Genomic DNA, 24,996 nt, shown 5'->3' on the forward strand with positions numbered 1-24,996 from the left:
TGGGGGTGAATGATGTTATGAACGATAAACAGTACTTTCGATTTGGATGTAGACCTAAGCTTAGCCAAGTTAGAATTCCTCTCATCGTAGTTCAGATGAATTTAATTAATATGAATATTGCTCGTTTTGTCTGAGTTTTTTAAAAAGATAAATAGTTTTGGAACAAAAACCGATCAACCTCAATCAGTTTACCCAAATAAACATGTCTGCATCTGCTGCATTTACTTTTTATTTCTCTACAGATGAACAATGTTTATGATACACAGTGGCCTTGATCAAGGCGATCAAACGTACTATATATGGAACAATCTACCCCAACAAAGATATTCTTAAATTTGAAAATATATCTCGCTCGATCGCATTTAGAGCATTTCCCTCATGTTAAATTGACATGGCTAGATCCCAAATTCCACAGAAAATTAATTGAAATTCGCATAACATTACAATTAACATACCCTTAATTACAATTTAATTACATAAAATTAAACACGTAGCATGATACACTATATATCATTTAGGTATATGCCACACGTCTCCTTTTTCGATTATTTACAACATTGACAAGATTAAGAGGCTTGGTCAACTTGTACAGCTCCGCCATCGATCGACATCTCTTCATCTTCCTCCTTGACCCCAAACTTATATCTAATTCACCATCATCTTCTTCTTCTTCTTGTTCGACCTCATCATCTCCAAATATTGTTCTATATTTCGAGGAACATACCTGACCATCACGATCACGGTCACCGTCACCGTCACCGCCACGAGCAGCAGCTAGACCACTTTTGACATCGCTTTCTTCTTTGCCGCCGGTAACGTTGTTGTCTGACGTTGACAATGATCCGCTGAGTTGTATAAGTTGCTCCGCCGCGTCTTTTTCAAGCTCCGAGAAATAACCGCTTCCGCTTCCTCTTCCTCTTCCGTTTCCGATCGGGTACTCCTCCTCCTCCTTAACGATATTCTTCTTTCTCTTCATGCTTCCATTTTCTTCCGGAGCTGATTTCTTCGCCATGTATATATGTTGATATAACTTAGCTGACAATCAAACGACGGTATATAATATCTCCAGGAATTACCTTAGTTTTGCTTTTATACAAGGCCATATAGTCGGTTTGCCATTTAAAATATAATTTATTTTATTTTATTTTTTATTTTTATTTTCATTTACTCGGCTCTCCTATTGGGCCCCTATTGACTCTTAGGCCCAAGGCTTGGTTTTCTTTGAGGAAGAACGAAATACCTATAACCTACAAAAAAAAGTTCGTCGTACGACCGTAAACGAGGCAGTCAAACCGAAAAATATGACATTGTTTAAGTTTGGTTCACTTTCAAGCTCATGTTAGACTTGACTTTGGTTCTTCAATTGACTTGCTTTTTATACAGAGTCGAGCTCAAGTGAGCTTAACAGCTTGAACGTCGATGCTGAGCTGAAGCTGTATCGAGTTATCAAATGCAACAAACATAAGACTAGCAACCAAATAACACAGAAAACCTTTCTTTTCTCTCTAGTAACTTCTCTCCATAACCATATGCTTCGTCAAGAACGCAGGTAACTTCCCTGGTTCCAGGGTTTTTCCCCTCAAACCATGAACTCGGCTAATAAACCAAGCCTCTCTCTCATATTTGGTCGAGAGTCTTGTCCTTCCTAGCTTTTGATCTAGGCTGGATCTTCGTTTCCATATTCAAGATATTTCTCTGCCCCAAGATTTCTAAAAATTTCTAAACACGGCCATCCTTCATGAACATGTAATTAGGGTTGGAAAAAATTTCTGAAAATTCCTGAATGAAACCAAAAAAATCCCGATCCCAAACCTAAAAAGTCCTAAATTGAAATTCCTGAAATTCTGGGACATCATAACGAACTGGTCCCTAACCATTCGGTACGGGATTTGGTATAACTTGTTCAATTGTTCGGGATTCCTATACCGAACCGCAAATACATATAAATATTTTTTAATATAGTTGTAATTAATTTCAACCCTTGGTTCTTAAAAATGTGTCTGTGTGATTCTTTTTTGCACAGTTGAGGTTTATGAAATACAATTTATGATCGCATGCTTTCTCTAATTCTTCAGAATGTGTCCTTGAAAGCATGTTGTGATCGCATGCTATGTGTTAGTAAGTTTCAGAGTTGAGGTTTATGAAATGAGAATGTCTCTCTGAACTTTGCACCTTATGATTAGCTTCCATGGGATTCTTTAAAATGTGTCCTTGAAAACGTGTGATTCTTCAAAATCTCAAGTTTCAGCACAAAAGTTCAAAAGCCCAAAACTCAACATTTTGTCCTGATCCATCTTGAAATACTAAAATTTTGGTATGGGATTGGTCTTTAGATTCCCGTCCCTAAAATGATCGGTTCGGGATTCAGAATACCATTTTTGGTACATGATCCCCTATTGAACCATCCCTAACCACTACAACAAACTATTATATTCATGTTCTTCAAAATATATTTTTCCAAGCAAAAGCTATTATAATTCTTATTTAAACACTTGTAGTCAACAATTTAAAACATAAATATAAAGATATTTGAACCTTCTTCTTTTGTTAATTTTTCTTTTATCTAAAACTAAACTACATATTAATAGAACTCTCTCTGTCAACCAAAAGAGAGTGAAAGACTATTTGACAAAACAAAATTTTGTTATTTTTTGTTTAAGCGCCTCACCTACCAGTGATTTTAACATTTCTAATTAAAAAAATAAAAAATATACACTAAATATACATATTAACATCAATAAATCGTAAATCCGCTTCCATATACAATATAAAGATTTCCTTAATGCTCACGGAAAATATTTCGAAAAAAAAATTGCATTTTTTACAAAAAAAAAAAAAAACATGAATTAACACTCACGATTTTCAGTCGGTTTTGCAAATTCATACATAAGTCACCGTTCAATCTATTTATTTTCACCTTCGCCTCACTGTGAAGTTTTGAAAATTAAGGTGAGACTTGCCGTTGAGATTCTTGAGTGTAGAACCTCATCTGATAATGTTCTGGGCCTCGCTACTATATTTTTCATTTATTTTTTTAGTTTTTGGCTTAAATATTCTACTAAATATACATTTGTCGCTCAATAACCCGTAACACTACTTCCAAATTCCTTAAAAAGTTTAACTTAATGCTCAGGAAAAATATTCAAAAGTAAAATATTTGCATTTTGAAAGAAAAAACATGGGTGTTAGGTGGATGCACACAAAACGAGGCAAACTCAGTTCACGCAAAACGAGGTGAACCATGACACACAAAATAAGGCGGGCTCCACTCAATAAATCAGGGCAGGCTTCTGGCATGCAAAATGAGGCAAGCTCCACACATGGAAAACGAGGTGGGATACATTACACAAATCAAGGCTAACCCTGCACACGAAAAACAAGGCTGGCTCCGTATACACAAAAAGAGGTAGGCTTCTGGCATGCAAAACATTGTAGACACCTCACATGCAGAACGAGGTGAAACCAGGTACACAAGACAAGACGGGCTCGGCGTATGCAGCAAGGCGAACTCTTGGGTGCTCAAAAAACGAGTCAAGCTCCATGCACGCAAAAATATATTTTGAAGAATATGAATATGATAATTTGTTGTAGTGATTAGAGAAATAAAAGAAAAATGTGCAAAAATGATTCAAATTCTTGCAGGTGCCAGAAAGTCACACGTGCCGTTCTGGCACCCATAAGAATTTATGATTTTTGTTAATTTTTCTTTTATTTCTCTTTTTCTTGGTCAATAATCTTTTATTTCTCTTACCATGTAATTGACTCGAAGCAAAACGTTCAATCATCGCTCAATAATCGTTTTCAGAAAAATATTTGTGAACAGTGTTAAATAAATTACATAGACTGTTGTTGGAACGAATCCTTCAAGACAAGATAGGCATAACTTGATAATAGTTACTACTAGGGTTGGGCATTTAAAAAAAAATGACATAACCGTCCGAACCGCACCGATGGGTTGGTTTGGTTTGATTTTTTTTTTATTTTTAAATTTTTGGTTGTTAAACCGAACAGCACCGATCTTAATCGGTTTGGCAAGCAGTTTTCAAAATTCTTTGGATGCGGTAAACTGAACCGACCCGCATATACTTATATTTTTTCATAACCATAATTAATATTGGTGTTACGTTCTGTAGCTGTTATATATTTTCGTCTTCACACAGACCGAAAACCGATCCAAACCAACCCGCCATTGTCGGTTAACCAATCTTATCGGTTTTAGACCCAGCTTGGTTGGTTTTGGTTTGCAATTTTGGCCCAACTGATTAGGTCGGTTTGGTTTCGGTTTTGGCCCAAAACTGACCCAAACCAACTCGCTCCCACCTCTAGTTACTACGGAGCTTTTCTTCGGATTTCACTACGAAAAATTATTCACACAAGGAAATTTGAAACATCATTACCATGTAAAGGCTTCCGCAAGGTCAAATAATCTCCCTCCTCATGAGAAAAAACATGATTATAACTCTTCCTACGTCCCTTCTTGCATCCTCTTGAGTGGCACGTCCTTAATAATTTCTCCCCTGCAAAAACCAACCACCAAGAGCTATGTAAAATTTCCCACAAAAATTCTCTATTTTCCCATCTCATATCAAATCGTAAGAATACTCCACAAGTTAAAGATTCATCTAGTTACTAAACGGAGGATATCTTACTAGGTCAAACCTTATCTGTCACATGGGAGCATAGATACTTTGTTCACCTTGCAAGTTCCTCTGCTCCCCTTGTGAGAACCCCTGATTAGTTCATTAGTCTCAACTTAGGCTTTATCACCCCTTAAGTCTATTTAATGCTGGCCCATATTGAGTGAGGGTCGTCATGTGAAACGGTCCATTAAAGTTAGTAAAATGAAGCAAGAAACGATGACGTAGAACCAAGAAAAAATGAGTTTCGGCATGGGTTTTCTTCCTTGCGGGAAAGCTTCTGTAACTTCACGCCTCCTTCATGGATGCATCATGCACCAGAATTTGGACGACAAGGAACTATTTATCTTTTAGAATGTTGAGTTCCTTGTTGGTGGGGTATGCATTCTATTCTGTGTACCCTGTCTTTTTGGTTCAAATGGAAGCTCTCTTTTGATTCTTTTGTCAAGTTTTTGAACAGATTTGGACTATAATTTAGCAATCAGCGTTCTTATGTCTTCTTTTGAACTTGACCTATATAGCTATAGTCTCTTTTTGGTTCAAAGCGACTTTTCTTCCTTAATGGAGACCTTGATTTGCCTAGATTTATACTGGTATGTTTGGGTATTGATGAGTATATTTTATATTATATATTTAACCATATTCTTAATATATTTTGATTAATATTTTTTGAGAATTTTTATACTTCGAATTGTATTTTTCAAAATAGGACTTTCAACTTCCTCTGGAGCAAAATATGGTCAAATTGATGAATTTTGGGGTAATTCCAGTTGAAGGACATTCATGAGTCAGTTAGCTTGATCGTGTCAAAATATCAGATTTTTCCACCAAGCGGTGATTTTCTGGTGATAGATTAAAGGAGTGATGTGCAGTGTTAGAATAGTGACGTTTTGGGCTTCAATTGCGTTTTTGAAGCCCAAGATGACCTTGGATGGGTATGTGGCCTTCTGGAGATGTGTTCAAAACGTCCCGATCTTCAAAACAAGCTATCATGGGTTGCATTTGGAGGGTATTTGAGACTAAAATGTGGCTAGACAAGTACTTGACAGATTCTCCTAGTTTAATTAGGACTTTAATTTCTAAGATATTTTATTATTTTTCTTAGTTTCCTAGTTGGAATAAAGGACCTGGTTTTTAGGGTTTGTGCGATGACATAGCAGCATATATTGCGTTGTCGTTCTCAGTTTTAGAGGACACTCTCTTTTATGAACTTTGGAGACAGAGAGAATTGCTAGCGTTTTCAAGGGCTTTCAAATTTTCTAATTCAAGGTGTTTTCAATCTTTTTCTTCATAATAATATTTTCTATGATTTTAATTATGAATATGCATAACTAATATGTTTTGCTAGGGTGAAACCTTAAGCCTTAGCATTTGTTTGTACCATACTTGACCAATCCCGAAACTACTGAGCACCGGTCAACGTTATACTGTCAATGACCCAAAAGAGTTTCCCTTCAACCAGGAGGTCAATCACAGCGCGACACGTGTCGACATCAGAAGCCAATCATAGCACGACATGTGTCAACATCAGAAGCCAATCACAACACGACACGTGTCAATGTCAGAATGAAACTAAAAACTCTCTTCTATAAATAGAGATCATTCTCTCATAATATTTCCTAATGTCATTTGTACTAAATCATACACTAATATTCATTAAATGAAAGCTTGAACCTATGTACTTGTGTAAACCCTTCACAATTAATGAGAACTCCTCTACTCCGTGGACGTAGCCAATCTGGGTGAACCACGTACATCTTGTGTTTGCTTCCCTGTCTCTATCAATTTGGATACTTATCCACACTAGTGACCAGAGCAATCTAGCGAAGGTCACAAACTTAACATTCTGTTGTACCAAAGTCCTCGCTGATTTTGTGCATCAACATTTGGCGCCGTTTGTGGGAAAGTGTCAGATGGTGCCAAAGTCCTATTATAGGGTTTTAACCTACCATACCTAAGATGTCTTACGCCCGCAGAGGCGGAAACTGTCATCCGAGAAATACATGAAGGAGTCTGCGGAGATCATGCTGGATCTCGATCCTAGCACACAAAGCTTTTCGCCAAGGATATTACTGGCCAACACTCCACCAAGATGCTATCAGAATATCTCGCTCATGTGATAAGTGTCAACGCTATGCAACTATTCATCACCCCTTCTCGAGCCGCTCACTCCTATGATCAGCCCTTGACTCTTCGCCCAATGGGGACTTGATTTGATCGGCCCAATGCCTACAGGGAAGGGCAAAGTTCGTTATGCAATCGTTGCAGTTGACTACTTCACAAAGTGGGCTGAAATAGAACCCTTGGCAACCAATACTAAGGCAAAAATAGAAGACTTTGTATGGAAGAACATCATTTGCAGATTCGGCATTCCCAATGCGATAGTCACTGACAACGGGCGACAGTTCGACAACAATAAGTTCAGGATGTTCTGCTCTAAGTTCAACATCATCTTATGTTTTGTCTCTCCAGCTCATCCCCAGTCTAATGGACAAGTTGAAGCTATCAACAAAATAATCAAGCGAACTTTGAAAACCAGCTTGGACAAGGCTAAAGGTTGTTGGCCAAAATTTGGACGACAAGGAACTATTTATCTTTTAGAATGTTGAGTTCCTTGTTGGTGGGGTATGCATTCTATTCTGTGTACCCTGTCTTTTTGGTTCAAATGGAAGCTCTCATTTGATTCTTTTGTCAAGTTTTTGAACAGATTTGGACTATAATTTAGCAATCAGCGTTCTTATGTCTTCTTTTGAACTTGACCTATATAACTATAGTCTCTTTTTGGTTCAAAGCGACTTTTCTTCCTTAATGGAGACCTTGATTTGCCTAGATTTATACTGGTATGTTTGGGTATTGATGAGTATATTTTATATTATATATTTAACCATATTCTTAATATATTTTGATTAATATTTTTTGAGAATTTTTATACTTTGAATTGTATTTTTCAAAATAGGACTTTCAACTTCCTCTGGAGCAAAATATGGTCAAATTGATGAATTTTGGGGTAATTCCAGTTGAAGGACATTCATGAGTCAGTTAGCTTGATCGTGTCAAAATATCAGATTTTTCCACCAAGCGATGATTTTCTGGTGATAGATTAAAGGAGTGATGTGCAGTGTTAGAATAGTGACGTTTTGGACTTCAATTGCGTTTTTGAAGCCCAAGATGACCTTGGATGGGTTTGTGGCCCTCTGGAGATGTGTTCAAAACGTCCCGATCTTCAAAACAAGCTATCATGGCTTGGATTTGGAGGATATTTAAGACTAAAACGTGGCTAGACAAGTACTTGACAGATTCTCCTAGTTTAATTAGGACTTTATTTTCTAAGATATTTTATTATTTTTCTTAGTTTCCTAGTTGGAATAAAGGACCTGGTTTTTAGGGTTTGTGCGATGACATAGCAGCATATATTGCGTTGTCGTTCTCAGTTTTAGAGGACACTCTCTTTTATGAACTTTGGAGATAGAGAGAATTGCTAGGGTTTTCAAGGGCTTTCAAATTTTCTACTTCAAGGTGTTTTCAATCTTTTTCTTCATAATAATATTTTCTATGATTTTAATTATGAATATGCATAACTAATATGTTTTGCTAGGGCAAAGCCTTAAGCCTTAGCATTTGTTTGTACCATACTTGACCAATCCCGAAACTACTCAGCACCGATCAACGTTATACCGTCAATGACCCAAAAGAGTTTCCCTTCAACCAGGAGGCCAATCACAGTGCGACACATGTCGACATCAGAAGCCAATCATAGCACGACACGTGTCAACATCAGAAGCCAATCACAACACGACACGTGTCAATGTTAGAATGAAACTAAAAACTCTCTTCTATAAATAGAGATCATTCTCTCACAATATTTCCTAATGTCATTTGTACTAAATCATACACTAATATTCATTAAATGAAAGCTTGAGCCTATGTACTTGTGTAAACCCTTCACAATTAATGAGAACTCCTCTACTCAATGGACGTAGCCAATCTGGGTGAACCACGTACATCTTGTGTTTGCTTCCCTGTCTCTATCCATTTGGATACTTATCCACACTAGTGACCAGAGCAATCTAGCGAACGTCACAAACTTAACATTCTGTTGTACCAAACTCCTCGTTGATTTTGTGCATCAACATTTGGCGCCGTCTGTGGGAAAGTGTCAGATGGTGCCAAAGTCCTACTATAGGGTTTTAACCTACCATACCTAAGATGCCTTACGCCCGCAGAGTCGGAAACTGTCATTCGGGAAATACATGAAGGAGTCTGCGGAGATCATGCTGGATCTCGATCCTAGCACACAAAGCTTTTCGCCAAGGATATTACTGGCCAACACTCCACCAAGATGCTATCAGAATATCCCGCTCATGTGATAAGTGTCAACGCTATGCAACTATTCATCACCCCTTCTCGAGCCGATCACTCATATGATCAGCCCTTGGCCCTTCGCCCAATGGGGACTTGATTTGATCGGCCCAATGCCTGCAGGGAAGGGCAAAGTTCGTTATGCAATCGTTGCAGTTGACTACTTCACAAAGTGGGCTGAAATAGAACCCTTGGCAACCAATACTAAGGCAAAAATAGAAGACTTTGTATGGAAGAACATCATTTGCATATTCGGCATTCCCAATGCGATAGTCACTGACAACGGGCGACAGTTCGACAACAATAAGTTTAGGATGTTCTGCTCTAAGTTCAACATCAACTTATGTTTTGTCTCTCCAGCTCATCCCCAGTCTAATGGACAAGTTGAAGCTATCAACAAAATAATCAAGCGAACTTTGAAAACCAGCTTGGACAAGGCTAAAGGTTGTTGGTCAAAATTTGTACCCCAAGTTCTTTGATCATACCGCAATTCGTATCGGATATCAACAGGAGAAACCCCATTCTCACTTGCCTTTGGTACAGAGGCAGTTGTCCCAGTTGAGCTTGAGCAAACAACGTTCCGAGTCTAGAACTACGTGCAAAACGAAAATGACAAACAACTTACCCTCAACTTAGATCTAGTCGAGGAACACATAAACCAGGCTCACTTGAAGAATGTCGCCTACAAGCAGCGCATCTCCAACTATTATAACTCAAGGGTCAAACCTTGTTATTTCAAAGTGGGGGACTGGGTATTGAAGAAAAGATTACTCTGCGACAGAGTCCCGAGTGAAGGAACACTTAGTCCAAACTGGGATGGACCGTTTGAAGTTGTTGGCATCAGTCGCCCTGGTTCCTACAAGCTTAGAAGTTCCGATGGCAAGACCCTTGGCCATCTATGGAACGCTGATCACTTGAAGTACTATTACAAGTAAACTCACATTGTACAAGTGTTAAGCTTCAGCCGTTCGGCATCCTATGTAACGAAGACTATTTGGCATGAATTCAATAAAGAGGTGATTTAGACAACTCGGTCCTAATCCTCTTACATTCCTAGCAATGAAACACTCGGATTCAAAGCTTCAACATGAATGCTTCCAACATGAAACAAAGTCTACGTATATGTCAACAAGACTATACAAATAAACGAACAGCTTCACAGTATATTCGCTCAATTATACATTCCAACACATTCATACATAAGCCAACTGTGCTTTGAAAGGGTTCAACATACTTTGTGTCATTCGACACTTGCTACAATGTGCCTAGACACCTTGCCCTTATTCTCACCAACCAGGTGATGAAATGTGAAGAAGGAACTCATCTTCATGCCACCAACCAGGTCATGAAATGTACAACCCGTACTTTACTTCATGCCACCGACCAATGATGAAATGCACAACCCGTACTCTAATATCATTTGGCAACTTGCCATTCATGCCACCAACCAGGTGAAAAAGGAACTCATCTCCATGCCACCAACCAGGTGATGAAATGTACAACCCGTACTCTAATATCATTTGGCAACTTGCCATTCATGCCACCAACCAGGGGAAGAATGAACTCATCCACGTGCCACCAACCAGGTGATGAAATATGATGAAAGGTGATGAAGGAACTTACCTTCGTACCACCAACTAAGTGATGAAAGCAACTCACCATTCATTCCACCTACCAAAAGACGAGTGGTACAACTTGTACATATGAACTCCTAGCATTCACAAATAATAAAAAACCCTTAAGCTTGACAACTCAATTAGGGGAGCACTTATGCCCAACAAGAGTTATAGTAACCAACAAAGTCTTATTGCAAGCCAACAACAACTTCAGTGCATGGCATACGAAGATCAAGCTATTCAGCCCTCTTGCATCTGCTTCAAACATTTCCCCTCTGTAACAATGCAAACACTACAACTCGTAGAAAGCTTCACACACTCTTGATCAAGACAGTGTGAAACAAAACCAATTTATAGTGCCAACAAGAGCTTCATCAAAGGAGTTCAACCATAATTCTCAAAAGCTTCACACACTCTTGATCAAGACAGTGTGAAGCAAAACCAATTTATGGTGCCAACAAGAGCTTCATCAAAGGAGTTCAACCACAATTCTCAAAAGCTTCACACACTCTTAATCAAGACAATGTGAAGCAAAACCAATTTATGGTGCCAACAAGAGCTTCATCAATGGAGGGCAACCACAATTCTCAAAAGCTTCACACATTCTTGATCAAGACAGTGTGAAGCAAAACCAATTTATGGTGCCAACAAAAGCTTCATCAAAGGAGTTCAACCACAATTCTAAAAAACTTCACACATTCTTGATTAAGACAGTGTGAAGCAAAACCAATTTATGGTGCCAACAAAAGCTTCATCAATGGAGGGCAACTACAATTATCAAACCTTCGAAGCAAATTCAAGAATGTTCGAAGCAAATTCAATTTATATGGTTCATCCAAACCTTCAACTACTACAAAGTGTGGCTTGCATCACAATCTCTTGCTCAATAGTATGGAAGCAAAATTTGTATATGTTGTCTCTTCCACATTTTCAAATTTCTAGTTTCCCAAAAAAAAAAAAAAAAGGGAAATTCAACAAAGCTTCATCAATAGAGGACAACAACAAAATCTCAAAAGCTTCACACTATCTTGATCAAGATAGTGTGAAGCAAAATCAATTCATGGTACCCAACAAAAACTTCACCCATAAAAGCTTCACCAACAAAAGCTTCAACTCAAAAGCTTTACCAACAAAAGTTTCATCAATGGAGGACAACTACAAATTTTCGAAAGCTTCACACTATCTTGATCAAGATAGTGTAAAGCAAAATCAATTCATGATACCCAACAAAAGCTTTAACTCTAAAGCTTTAACTCAAAAGCTTCACTTACAAAAGCTTCAACACAAAAGCTTCACCCACAAAAGCTTCATCAATGGAGGACAACTACAAATTCTCAAAAGTTTCACACTATCTTGATCAAGATAGTGTGAAGCAAAATCAATTCATGGTACCCAACAAAAGTTTCCACTCCAAAGCTTCACCTACAAAGCTTCAACTCCAAAGTTTCACCTACAAAAGCTTCAACACAAAAGCTTCACCCACAAAAGCTTCAACACAAAAGCTTCACCCACAAAAGCTTCACCTACAAAAGCTTGACCCACAACCCACAAAAGCTTGACCTACAAAAGCTTGACCCACAAAAGCTTGACCCACAAAAACTATACCTACAAAGCTTCAACACAAAAGCTTCACCTACAAAAGCTTCACACTATCTTGATCAAGATAGTGTGAAGCAAAATCAATTCATGGTGCCCAACAAAGCTTCAACCTCAAAGCTTCACCTACAAAGCTTCACTTACAAAACTTAAAATATATATATTCCGAAATTTGAAAATTCAAAAATTCGAAAATTCAAAAAAAAAAAAAAATTGCCTAGGCCTCTTCTTCTTTGGGCCTAACAACTTTCATAACAAATATATATGAAGAAGGAGTTTTGGGCTAGAAAGGAAATGCCTCATTCGTCAACTCCATCGACCAGAGACTTGGGGACACCTACCATATGCTACTGCACCTTGATACTCAGAAGTCTCACGACCACTCAGTGACTTGGATTTTTCAAGTCTCAATCCGAGAAGTTTTCCTCACTCGGGAAATTAAGGGAGCACTACCTCAACATACATGCTTCACTCTCAAAGGTTCAACATACAAGCTTTAACAAAAGAAAAAATTTAAAGAACTTAGTGAAGAAAGCCTTGGAGTATTTAATACAATACGTTGAAATGAAGCAAAGTTTGTATATTGATATTTCCGATAAGTTACAAATATGTACATATACATGAATCAAAATAAACAAATAAGAGGGAGCCTTCACAAAGGTTGTTCATGAGAAGTCTCAGCAGTCGGCAGAGCCCTAGAAAGAGTAGGCACCAGAGGGTGATCATTCGGAGCCTCAGTACTGGGCAAAACCCCAGAAGGAAGAGGCACTGAAGGTTGATCATTCGGAGTTTCATTACGCGGTACAGCCCCAGAAGACAAAGGCAATAAATTCCTTTGGAGCAAACCTACAAACCTCTGATGATCAAGCAAAATCTAACCATCAGATTCTTGCAGCTGGTCAAGCTTCATCTTCATGTTTGTAGCATAGTCATGTGCGAGCCTGTGGAACTGTTTATTCTCATGTTTGAGCCCTTTGATCTCCTGTTTGAGACTTATCACTTCAGCCGCCAATGATTCAACTTGGCGAGTTCGAGCAAATAAGCGTTGGGCCATATTAGACACAGGACATGCACACTGAACACTGAGAGCCAGAGAATCCTTAACAACCAACTCATCAACCCGTTTGGAAAGTAGTCTGTTATCTTTAGGAGTGAGAGTGTTCCTGGCCACCACCGCAGCGGTCATATCATTCTTCATCATAGAGTCCTCAAAGGTAAGAGGACCAGTAGAAGATAAGAAGGATGGGCACCATATGTTGTCTTGAGAAAGCATGGCTGCCTCTTCACCAAAGTTCAAGTTAAAACAACGGTCGAATGGACCAGACATTCTCAGAAATGATGAAGGAGAAATGTGGTGCAATAAATCTCTTAAGTAAAGGGAAATTTCCTACAAACAATAACTCTCTGAATGTATTTCTTGCACACAATTGGTGCCTTTATAAAAGAAAGGGCAACATGGTCGTTGGTTCAAAAATCGAAGAGGCACCACTCTCCGGATTCCGAAGAGGCACCACTTTCCACACGCAACATCAACTCATCGGGTACCACAGATAACTTTGCCAAAGATCTCTGGTAAAGTTTAGACACATAAATTTTGAAGGTCTAGCTACCCTACTATTACCCACAAGGGTAAAGGAACAACACCACTGCTTCATAACTAGAAAGTCTCAATGTGTGTCAACCTCCGTGCTCCGTGGCAAGGCATACTAGCAAAAATGTCCAACCTTTACTCACATTTGAGAAAACACTCCCAACAAGATTGCTTGCTTAAAAATCGAAGAGGCACCGCCCTCCGAATCTTGAAAGCCAGACTCCCAACAGGATTACTTTATCAAAAATCGAAGAAACACTGCTTTCCTAATCTCAAGACTCAAACTCCCAACATGATTGCTTTCTTAAAAATCGAAGAGGCACTGCTCTCTGAATCTCGAGAGCCAGACTCCCAACAGGATTACGTGCTCAAAAATCAAAGAGGCACCGCCCTTTAAATCTCGAGAGCCAGACTCCCAACATGATTACTTTCTCAAAAATTGAAGAGACACTGCTCTCTGAATCTCGAGAGCCAGACTCCCAACAATATTGTTTTCTCAAAAATCGAAGAGGCACAGTTCTCTGAATCTTGAGAGCCAAATCCCCGACAAGATTGCTTGTTCGAAAACTGAAGAGGCACCGCTCTCCGAACTTCAAGAGCCAGATTTCCTTGGATAAAGCTTATCTGCAATCTTCACACACAACATCAGCTTTCCAGATACCACAGACCACTTTTTCAAAGTGCTCTGACAAAGTTAAAACACGTGAAGCTTGCAGCTCCCACTACATTGCTATGACCAAGAAGGGTAAAGGAATAACACTACTACTTGTTGTTAGGGAGACTCCTATATATGTCGACCTTCATCCTCCACAGCTAGGCAAACCTGCAAATAAAAAAAATGCACAACTTTTCTTCACATCCGAGAGGGCACTCTCAGCAGAGTCTCTCGAAATACTTAGCTTCTTTTCCTCCCGATAATACCTCTGCAAACAAGCCACACCAGAGCAAGAGTATCTCATATCATCAGGGTTAAAAGCAAGAGTATCCCATATTATGCTTTTTCCCTATCTTTTCCTTTGGCCTTGTTTTTACTTGCAAGACAAGGAGAAAGAGAGCAATCAGTTAGCACTTTGAATCAAGCTTCCAGTTAGGAACTGACTGCCTGGAACCCCTTGCCTGATTACTTACCTGGCATTGCTTTCGAGTACTCATCTTTAACATCTTATGCTTCCAGAGAAGATACCACATCTGCCTGAGGAACAAATAGGGCAAGTGAGAAGGATACAAGGAAGCATGTGGAGACAAGCGTAACAGAACACGTGCTGATACATCCACTACTTTGTCAAAAGCAAAAGTATCTCATATCATCAGGGTCGAACATACTCTAGATTTTTTTACCCTCAAATTCTTGAGTCGGCCTTATACTCTGGAGGAAACTAGAAAACCGTCCAGCCTAGTTCAAGAATAAGCCTGTGGAAAGTTACTTCTTCAAAAGCAAAAGTATCTCATATCATCTCTTCTCCATTTGCTTCTCTTTATCCTTGGTGCTATTTACGACACAAGAAAAATAAGAACAATCAACCAAAAGCCGAAGTCGAACCTCCAATCCAGGTTGCTTGCTTAGAAGTCTGATTGCTTACCTTATCTATTACATTCTTCGACAAATCTCCTAGCTCGGCAACTTGGGGAACTCCTACTATAGGGTTTGTATCGCACTTGACCAAGCCCGAAACTACAAGTAAACTTCAAGTGAAATTGATACATTACCTTGTACATCTTCATCGGTTAAAGATACCACCACTGAATTGAGGAAAAGTACTTCCAGAGAAGATGCCACATCTACATATGAGACAAATAAGGCAAGTGAAAATGATACCACACTTTGGTACTTAGAAGTTTCATGATTACTCAATAGCTTGGATCTTGCAAGTCCCCAACCGAGGAGTTTCCCGCACTCGGGAACTTAGAGGAGCATTGTTTGTACCATACTTGACCAATTCCGAAACTACTGAGCACTGGTCAACATTATACCGTCAATGACCCAGAAGAGTATATCTCCAACCAGGAGGCCAATCACAGCGCGACCCGTGTCGATATCAGAAGCCAATCATAGCGCGACACGTGTCGATATCAGAAGCCAATCACAACACAACACGTGTCAATGTCAGAATGAAACTAGAAACTCTCTTCTATAAATAGAGATCATTCTCTCACAATATTTCCTAATGTCATTTGTACTAAATCATTCACTAGTACTCACTAAATGAGAGCTTGAACCTATGTACTTGTGTAAACCCTTCACAATTAATAACAACTCCTCTACTCCGTGGACGTAGCCAATCTGGGTGAACCACGTACATCTTGTGTTTGCTTCTCTGTCTCTATCCATTTGGATACTTATCCACACTAGTGACCGGAGCAATCTAGCGAAGGTCACAAACTTAACACTTTCTGTTGTACCAAAGTCCTCGTTGATTTTGTGCATCAACAACATTAATATGTAATTTTTATTTAATTGCTTATGATTGATTGCATGCATACTTTGAATTATTAATCACCGTGATTAAAACTATCTAATTGTCTTAATGCCTGATGACCATTAGGATATTTAGAAAAGTAATTTGATGTAATTTTGGTTGGAAGGTTCCTTGTAATTGATGTTGGCTTCTTGTGGTTAATAATTGTAATTTCATCTAGGCTGAACACCACGTCTTAAGGATTGCATGATTTTTCAAAGGGTTTTCATAAAGTATAATGAGTCTCTCATGTTCATATTTGATCTGAACATCCGGACGGGTTGCATGTTAGATATACGTTCTATGTTGGAGGCTCCAAGTAGAATATAAATCAGGAAACCTAACTTTCAAAGTGGCATGTGTAGATCATAAGTAATTGGTAAAAATACATAGGATTGCTACGTGATGGTGGAACCCTAGTACTTTTATAAATTGGGATTTAAAACTCTTTTCTTTTTATCATATTATTTTTGGGAAATTTTATTATTTGTTTTTAATTAAAATTCATTTTTAATATTACCTAAATTCAAAATCACCTTTCTCAATTTTTAGTTTTAAGTAGTTAATTAGGAATTGTTTCTACATAAATTATTCAAATAGTCCTTGAGGAGAACGACCTTGCATGAGCATCTATACTATAATATCCTTGTATTCTTGCAAGTATTTTATGTGATTTTGCCCCTATTTGCGTAGACGGTAAAAATCTTATTAGGTATAATCAAGTATCCAACTAACAAGTGTATAATTTGACAACAAAGTTTATCGGATTGAGATGGCTTGCTTGCTTAACAAGTGGCGTTGCTTTGTTGTATGCAAAAGCTTTAAAGGATTTCGTACCCTTACGGGACAGTGAAGTGGCACGGATAACTGATGAAGCTATTGACGGAAGCAACGGTAGACCAGTGTTAAAATGCATAAAGATAGTTGATCCCCATATGTCCTTGAAGCATCTCAATTCCCAACGTCTGAACTCCATTGCTTTCCTGCCTCTGTGCTTCGCATCTCTACTCAAAAGTGGTTTTCACTCTCTTTCTTGAACGGCAGCATAAGCATAGCATAACTCATGTCAACATGTTTAAACTATGTTTTTACCATCTATATTTGATTAACGACTGTGTATGGAACTGCCAGAAGAGAGCCTAAACCCCCTCAAACCTGCTAAAATTTACCTTAATTATCCCTAGAGCCTAAATGACCTTGTTTTGGGCCTAAGATTTAGGGTTTACCTGTTTAGTCTCTAAAACGTGGAAGATCCTAATCAAGAACATGTAGAACACGCCGTTGTACATGATCAGAACTATTCATCACCAGAGGGTCCTCCACCTCTCTCTAACTCCATTTCCATTAAAGTTAAACAATGAATTTGCAATGTTTTTTCTGTTTTTCAACATCAGGTTCTGTGTTATCGAGCTGTTTAAGTTCAAATTTTGTTGCTCATGCAACCAAGTGTTCCAAATAAATTTAGCTGCAAATGGAATTGGAAATTTAGTGCTCCATCAGTTTCTGAAGGAGTTGCAATTGAATCACTTTGCAAATAATGGCAACAACACTGTATGCAAGTGGCTCAGGTTTGGATAGTCTTACTTGTTTGTTTTTGTCTACATTTGCTTATCCTGGTTGATGTTCCACGTTCGAACAATTTGTCATTCCTCATTCTACTATGTTGAATTCTTTTTCAGATGTTCAATCTTCGCCAACGAACGTCAACGCTACATTCGGTTCGATCCCCACCGTGGGTTGTCAGGGTTATTCAGATCAGATCGTTGAACAAAGTTGAAATATGCAAAGGAAAATAGAATAATGTTTAGCCCTAAACCACCCAAACCAAGTCACTCACTCACACCCGATCGTTGAACATTTGTTTGGTTTGCTTTAGTTTCCTTATGAATTTTTGTCAAATTCAAAAGAAATCAAAATGTAGGATTGGCTACAATACTTATATGTATAAAATACAATTATCATTTCAACGGTAAGATGGTGATTGTATCAAGGGAGATTTTATTTAAACTCATATAACCTCTTTCTACACCTAACTTACTTTTTGCGCCTTTTTTTTTTATATAGAAAAAGGATTATATTAAATAGTTCCCCTAGGGCAACCAGTTTGGGTACAATAAAAAAGGAACGCATGATGGGCTTCCACATGAAGATATTTATCCCAAACATGGAAACTAGCAACCGAAAACCCCACTCTAGTAATAGCGTCTGCCAGAAAATTCGCTTCCCTAAAGACATGTTTCCAGCAAATCTCCAAGAACGACTCAGCCAGCCAGCTAATGTCTCCAAGAATGGTCTTCAGTCTCCAAGGAGTGTTATAATTACCTCTAATAGCCTCAATCACCAATTTTGAATCACCCTCCACCATGATACGGGACAATCATTTGGCCTTAGCCAACCAAAGACCATTATGCAAAGCAAGGCACTCCGCAACAGATATCGTGTTTTGGCCAGTAAATCTAGTCCCTGCAGCAACAGGTTCACCTGTCAAATTTCTAATCACAAAACCAGAAGCTGCACCTTGGTTCACCATAGAGCCATCGAAGTTGAGTTTAATAAAACCGGCATCAGGAGGACGCCACCGGATAGAAGAATGCAGGGATGGGTTGCTACCACTTTGACTCACGGGACTTATACTATTAGCTTCAATAAATTCCTTTCCAAGATTAAGAGCAGACTTAACAATCCAGGAATGGTTTGGAACTTTATTATGAAACACCACGTGATTTCTTTCCTTCCAGATTTGCCAGCAGATGTGCAAAACTATACTAAGGTCACACAAACCTGCATCAACCTTAACCGTAAGATCATTAAGCCATTCATTAAAATGAAGAGTTTGGTTTAATCTTATGGAATTAGGTATGGCTTGACAATTCCATATTAGTCTGCAAAGTTACAATTCAAGAATAAATGAGCTCTATTATCTTCCTCAGCATTGCACATAGGGCAGATGGATGAAATATTGTTGACAAACCTGGATAATCCGTCTCTTGTATGCAATCTGTCTCTTTTTGCACCCATTGGTTTTTAACTAAACTAATAATATCTCTTTAAACCCAAATTTACTACCTTAAATACCCTCACAAACCCAATTCAATATGTAAATTTATCTTTACACCCATTTGAAAAATTAAAAACCCAAAATCAAAGCATTTTATTTTCCTCAAGTCCCACAACTTAATTTTCTTCTCTTCCCCAATCTTGTTCATAAATACATCTACCAACTTTATATATTTTTTCATGTTCATCTTTATCTGATTTCTCTCCTATTCTTATAGTTATTCACACCTGCAGAAATCACTTTCAGCTTATCATGCTTTGCCTAAGATGCCTTGATTGATATTTCACCTTCTAATGTGCTAGAATATGAGCCCCTTTTAGGGTTCTTTAACCTGTTATGTCATGCTTGGATGTAAATTAATTGAAAGGAATAATTATTTGTCCTGACACGATTGATGCTCATATTTTTGTTGGCTTTGGTATGGTTGTTAGCATACTTCACATAAATGACTATTTTTTTGTTGTGTACAAAAATGCATGTTATGCTTTAAATGCATGTTCGTTGTGTTCACTAAGACTTTTCCTTCATTGGTTTTGGTATATGATTTCAAAGACCTTGGCAGAGGAAGTTGCTATTGGAAGTTTGCAAAATAAAATGGAATCGACATCGTTACAATAAATCCAGGATTGGTGATTGATCCTCTCTCACAGCTAACTCTGAACACAAGCATGGAGCCTATTTTGGAACTCGTAAATTGTACTCCTGAGCAATTATTTATAAAATTTCATTACTCATTAATATATTGCATGATTTTGTCAAGTAATCATTCCTACTAGAGAACCTATTTTGAGGGATTTGGACGGTGGATGATTGTTAAGTTTTAGATGAAGAGCCCAAAGCTCTTCAACCAAAACGAAGATGGAAAATCCAGACTACATAAAGGTTACAGATTTTTAACATCATCGGTGCAACAGTGAGCAGCAACTAGAGCATAGTGGGTTGATCAATTTACAAAAAAAATCCATGAATCGAGCATCAACTATGACACTTATTTAGTGTGTCCGGGCATTGTAGCAGACCAGGATTAATGAAAAAAATTGAAACCCAAATACTCATATTATAAACTCTAAAAAATTGAATTCAAATAAACAAATCATTCATAAATCGAGTCATAGAGGATTCAAAAGTTCAAAATCACCATCCATCAATATAAAAAAATTGTTTTTCTAGCTATTAGGTTTTAGCCTGAATAAAAGCAGGATAAATACGGAGTGATGATAGAGTTTAATTATAGTGTGTGGGTTTAAATAAAATACCTATATTCACATGAATTATATTTAAACATCAAATGATGATTATATTAAATAGATATATTCACAAGAATTATATCTAATTGTCAGATCATAGTTGTATGGAATACATGTAAGTTGTCATATCCCGGCCCGGGCCCCACCATATCCTAGGTTCGACTCCGCCGTAGTACGATGTTGTCCGCTTTGGGCCCCGATCATGCCCTTATGGTTTTATTTTTGGGAACTCACACGAGAACTTCCCAGTGGGTCACCCATCCTAGGATTGCTCTCACGCGAACTCGCTTAACTTCAAAGTTCCGATGGAACCCGAAGCCAGTGAGCTCCCAAAAGGCATCATGCTAGGTAGAGATTGGAATGTACATATAAGGCTTACAATATCCACTCCTCTTGGCGATGTGGGATGTTACAATGAGGGCTCGGGCAGGGATGTGACATAAGAATTGATGGCAATCTCCAAATTTTAATACTATAGTTGATTGCGTCATAGTTTTTAGTAGACTAAACAATATCTTACATGACCTGTTAGCATGACATGGGTAAGTATTACCCATGGGTACTTGTTTCATCCTATTAAATGCATGCATCTTTGGAGTGTAGTTGTAAAAAATCATCAAAATCAAAGTTAAAATAACCGTTAAATTGTGATTTTTCATTTATAACCGTCGAAAAGGTTTGTCCGTTACTTGATATTTGAATGTTTGTTTTTTTTCGATTTTTGGCGTACACGATCTCGAAGTATATATACAAACAAGTTTGACGGTTGGATCGTTGAAACTAATTTCATACGATGCATATCCAGGGACGAAGTCAGAGATTTGTATGAATGGGGGCATCCTCAAACAATAAAATTACAATTAAAAAGCTAAAAAATTTACTAAACAAACACTTATATATTAATCTTATAAAGTTTTTCATACAAAACACTTAGAATCATTGTTGGTGAAGTCAGTCATATTGATACTAAGAGAAATGCTAAGGAGACACTCTCAAAGTAGGACTCTCCGCCACCTCATGTTTTTGGCACAATAATTAATAATGTTGGTACAGGAATTATGCTGAAAATATGAGGTGATGGAAAGTTCATGGAGATGTCCACTTTTGAAAGAGTCTCCTTAGCATTTCCCTTGATACCAATTAACATATAGGGTTCAATTTTTATTTTAATTAGGGTTGGTCATTGAGATGCAAAATTGTACAATTTTTCTGCACTCAAAAATGTTGTTTGAGTGGGGGCATCCGCCCCCTCTAGGCCTATAGTGGCTCGGTCCCTATGCGTATCCCATAAAATTCAATGGTATATATATTTATTAAATAGCTTTAAATTTATCATTACATATCCCCTATCAAGCTCATTCCGATCACTCCATCATTAACTCTCGAATTTCAGAAAGACGAATAATTTTTAAGGAAAATTAATGAAAAGGGCTTGAAAACTTTGAGTTTTAATGATAAGGACAAAATAAAGGGTAAAGTGAATAGTACTAGAATTGACTTTTTAGTGTAAAAATGTGGTTTTTCGTTAAAGTGAACAGTACCATGTGCTTTTCGTTAAAGTTTCCTATTTTTTATGCATGATTAGAAATTATAGTTGGATATAACGTCTTGTTGATTGTTGTTTGGCGTTACTTGTTTCTCTTGAGATTTCAAGTTCCATTAGCCCAAAAAAAAAATATATAATTTCTAATATGTGTCACAGCTTAGGTCGTGTCACCTTTTATTAAGGAGTTGGGTTTGAATTTGAATTTTATCACTAGTTAGTTTAATGGATTGACGTGATGTGATACATCAAAATGACCGGTTTACAACTTATTTATCATGTCTAATTTTAGAGTGAAACCGATTTAATTGGAACAGTGCCTACTGTAGAAAACCCAATGGTAAAAGTCAATTAACATTTTACTTTGACACATAAACATGGTTAATAAATACGAGACTGGTACGTCAGTACCTATTTCACACACCAATTTTTATGACCCAATAAAAATATCACATATGTCATGTCCCTATTCTTTTCTATCTTTGTAACGAAACACAACCTCACCCACCCTTAAAACTGTTACCAAACTTAAATCTTCTTCGCCGCTTCGTCTTCCTTCCGTTCGAACAAATTGATGACGGTACTCATAACCGGCCACCGCGGCCTCGTCGGCTCTGCCATTATCCTGCAAGCTCCATATTCTAGGATTCAACAACCTCGCACCCTCGACGGTCTCGACCTCACTCGCAAAGCCGGCGTCGAGTCCTTGTTCACCACCAAGCGAGAAGCCCCAACTCGTCATCCTCACTACAGCAGAAGACGGTGGCATTCACTGCTGGGTGGAGTCGACGATTGGAGGAGTGATTGTGTGTGGGGTCGACGGAGAAAGCTTAGTGCGACTGATAAACTCGTGTTTTTTTTTTCTGTTTGGAACTCCCACTTGTTGAATTTTATCATTTTGGTTTACATCTGCCATGGGAAGAAGATTATTATTTTGGTTTAGGTGGTCTTTCATGGTAGATCAGGCATGGTAAGAAAGGAACAAGAAAAGATGAATGCTTGGTTATTGGAGGCTGTTTGGTTACTAAGCAGGGGTGTGGGAGAGAATTTCAAATGACAGATGTTGTATTCCTGTTGGACCACATAGCTTGGTGTAGTCAAATTAGGATTTGATAGCATTTTAATTGATTTTAAAATCTGGATGTATTCAATTAGGATTTTAAAAGATTTTGAAATCAGAGTGTAGTCAAATTAGGATTTTAGAGGATTCTCAATTAGGATTTTAAATGAGTCTGCAGATGTCTAGGTGTAGTGAAATTACCAAGGATTTGCTAGGATTTTGATGAGTGATGGATTTTAATGGATTTAAGGGTGTGTGGTATAAATACCAAATGCTATCAAGAATCCAATCTATTTCCACTCAAAATATACCTATTTTTACTTATTTGGGCAATTTGGGTAAAATATGGCATTTGGAGGACAAATGAGCAAGAAAGCTAACTTGGAAAGATATTTGGTTGCAGGTGGAGGGGTTTGACTCTATAATATTGTTTCTCCCATTTGTTTGGGTGGTGGAGGTTTGCCAAGAGAATTGTTTAATCAAGACAAGTGCATGCTTTTTCATGCAAGTGGATGGAATGCACCATGAGAGCTTTCGGACAAGGAACATGTGAAAGAAGCCAACTTGCTTCTTTTAAATGTTAGTTTATTACAAGTGGGAAAACATGTGATGAAAGCATGTGGTGGAGGTGCAAGTTTCCCTTTTAATATTATTTCTCCATACAAGTTGGCAAGAGAAATACAAACTGCCCAAGTTTCTTTTGGGCAGATGCAGTGTCTTCAGCAGGAGGGTTTCCTCCAGATCTCTATTTAAAGGAGCCCAAACACAAGGATTATGGACACTCAAAACAACCAATCAAAACTCTACTCAAATTAGCTCATCAGCTTCCTTGTAGACATTTATTTTTAGCCAAGCATCCTTTGCTTTTCTTGTTTATTAGCTCTGCTACTCACTTGTAGTATCGATCTTATTTGTGGCTTTTATGTACAACCCTCTTTCAGTCATTTAATCCACAAGCAATCTGCAATATTAGTCACTTTCCTCTGTCATTTATATTTCCAAGCAACATTATCATTTACATATTGTTCTATCTCTTCATATAAGTAAAGTCCTTATTTTTAAGGCAAACAAAGAACCTTAATTTGAGTAACTCCCACTCAATGGCACAATCTCTTGGTTCGAAGTCAAACTCAGGCGCAACCTCAATCATTCAAATCCCGTCTACTAGCAGCATCTAGTAGTGGCACGCCCGCACCCCACCAATCTCGTATGTGAACAAATCCCTGGTATGCCCGCAAGGCATCATGGCGGATTTAGGGAGCGAACACAATCCTTACCCCTCAGATTTCTTTTCACGTAAATACCTTTGCTAACGCTTATTTTCCCCTTCTACTACTTCCTATCTATGTTGTACTTTTATTTCCCGAAATCCAATTCAATAAACTCAGAATTTGGATAAAAGTAAGAATTTGGAAATTGACATGCACGAATTCCCTTGTTTGGATTCATAAACATAGAAATTTGGAATTTTCGCGTGGAAAAAAACTTGAAATTTGGGACCTCTAATTCTCAAGTTTAAATTCCATATACATAGGTGTCATTTCCCAATTTCTATGATTGAGAGCTTAAAAATAACAAATTCCGTATTTAATTTCATTGTTCTTTTAGGCTAACAAAACAAGAAAATTCACAATTCCAGAAAATAAAATCCCGTCAATTCAATTTCTGTCATTTTAAAATTCCTTGGTAATCTTAAATTTTTTTATCCAAATATAGTGTAATAGAAATCTATATAAATATGTCAAAATCTAAATAGAATTGTAAAGTTCATTAAAATCTTTTAAAATCTATCACCTAACAAAAATCTATTAAAATCATTTGAAATCCAAATTG

General features: G+C 37.8%; 1 protein-coding gene across 1 annotated transcript; it reads right to left on the reverse strand.

The window, feature by feature from the left end:
• Positions 1-18,632: 18,632 nt before the first annotated feature.
• On the reverse strand, positions 18,633-19,273 carry LOC139195400 (uncharacterized). The gene is made up of 2 exons (XM_070820932.1): positions 19,227-19,273; positions 18,633-19,137 (listed from the first exon to the last, which is right to left on the reverse strand). The coding sequence occupies exons 1-2, from the start codon at positions 19,271-19,273 to the stop codon at positions 18,633-18,635; spliced, it is 552 nt and encodes a 183-aa protein (XP_070677033.1).
• Between the last annotated feature and the right edge of the window lie 5,723 nt (positions 19,274-24,996).

The sequence above is a fragment of the Malus domestica genome, chromosome 04 (assembly GCF_042453785.1).
Source record: "Malus domestica chromosome 04, GDT2T_hap1".
In the NCBI taxonomy this organism is placed as follows: Eukaryota; Viridiplantae; Streptophyta; class Magnoliopsida; order Rosales; family Rosaceae; genus Malus; species Malus domestica.

Bases quoted from the DNA above. Each gene is read 5' to 3' on its own strand.
- LOC139195400 (XM_070820932.1), bottom strand. From the start codon at position 19,273: ATGGGTGCAAAAAGAGACAGATTGCATACAAGAGACGGATTATCCAG. The intron at 19,138-19,226 runs GTTTGTCAACAA...GTAACTTTGCAG, and splicing joins ACAAGAGACGGATTATCCAG to ACTAATATGGAATTGTCAAG.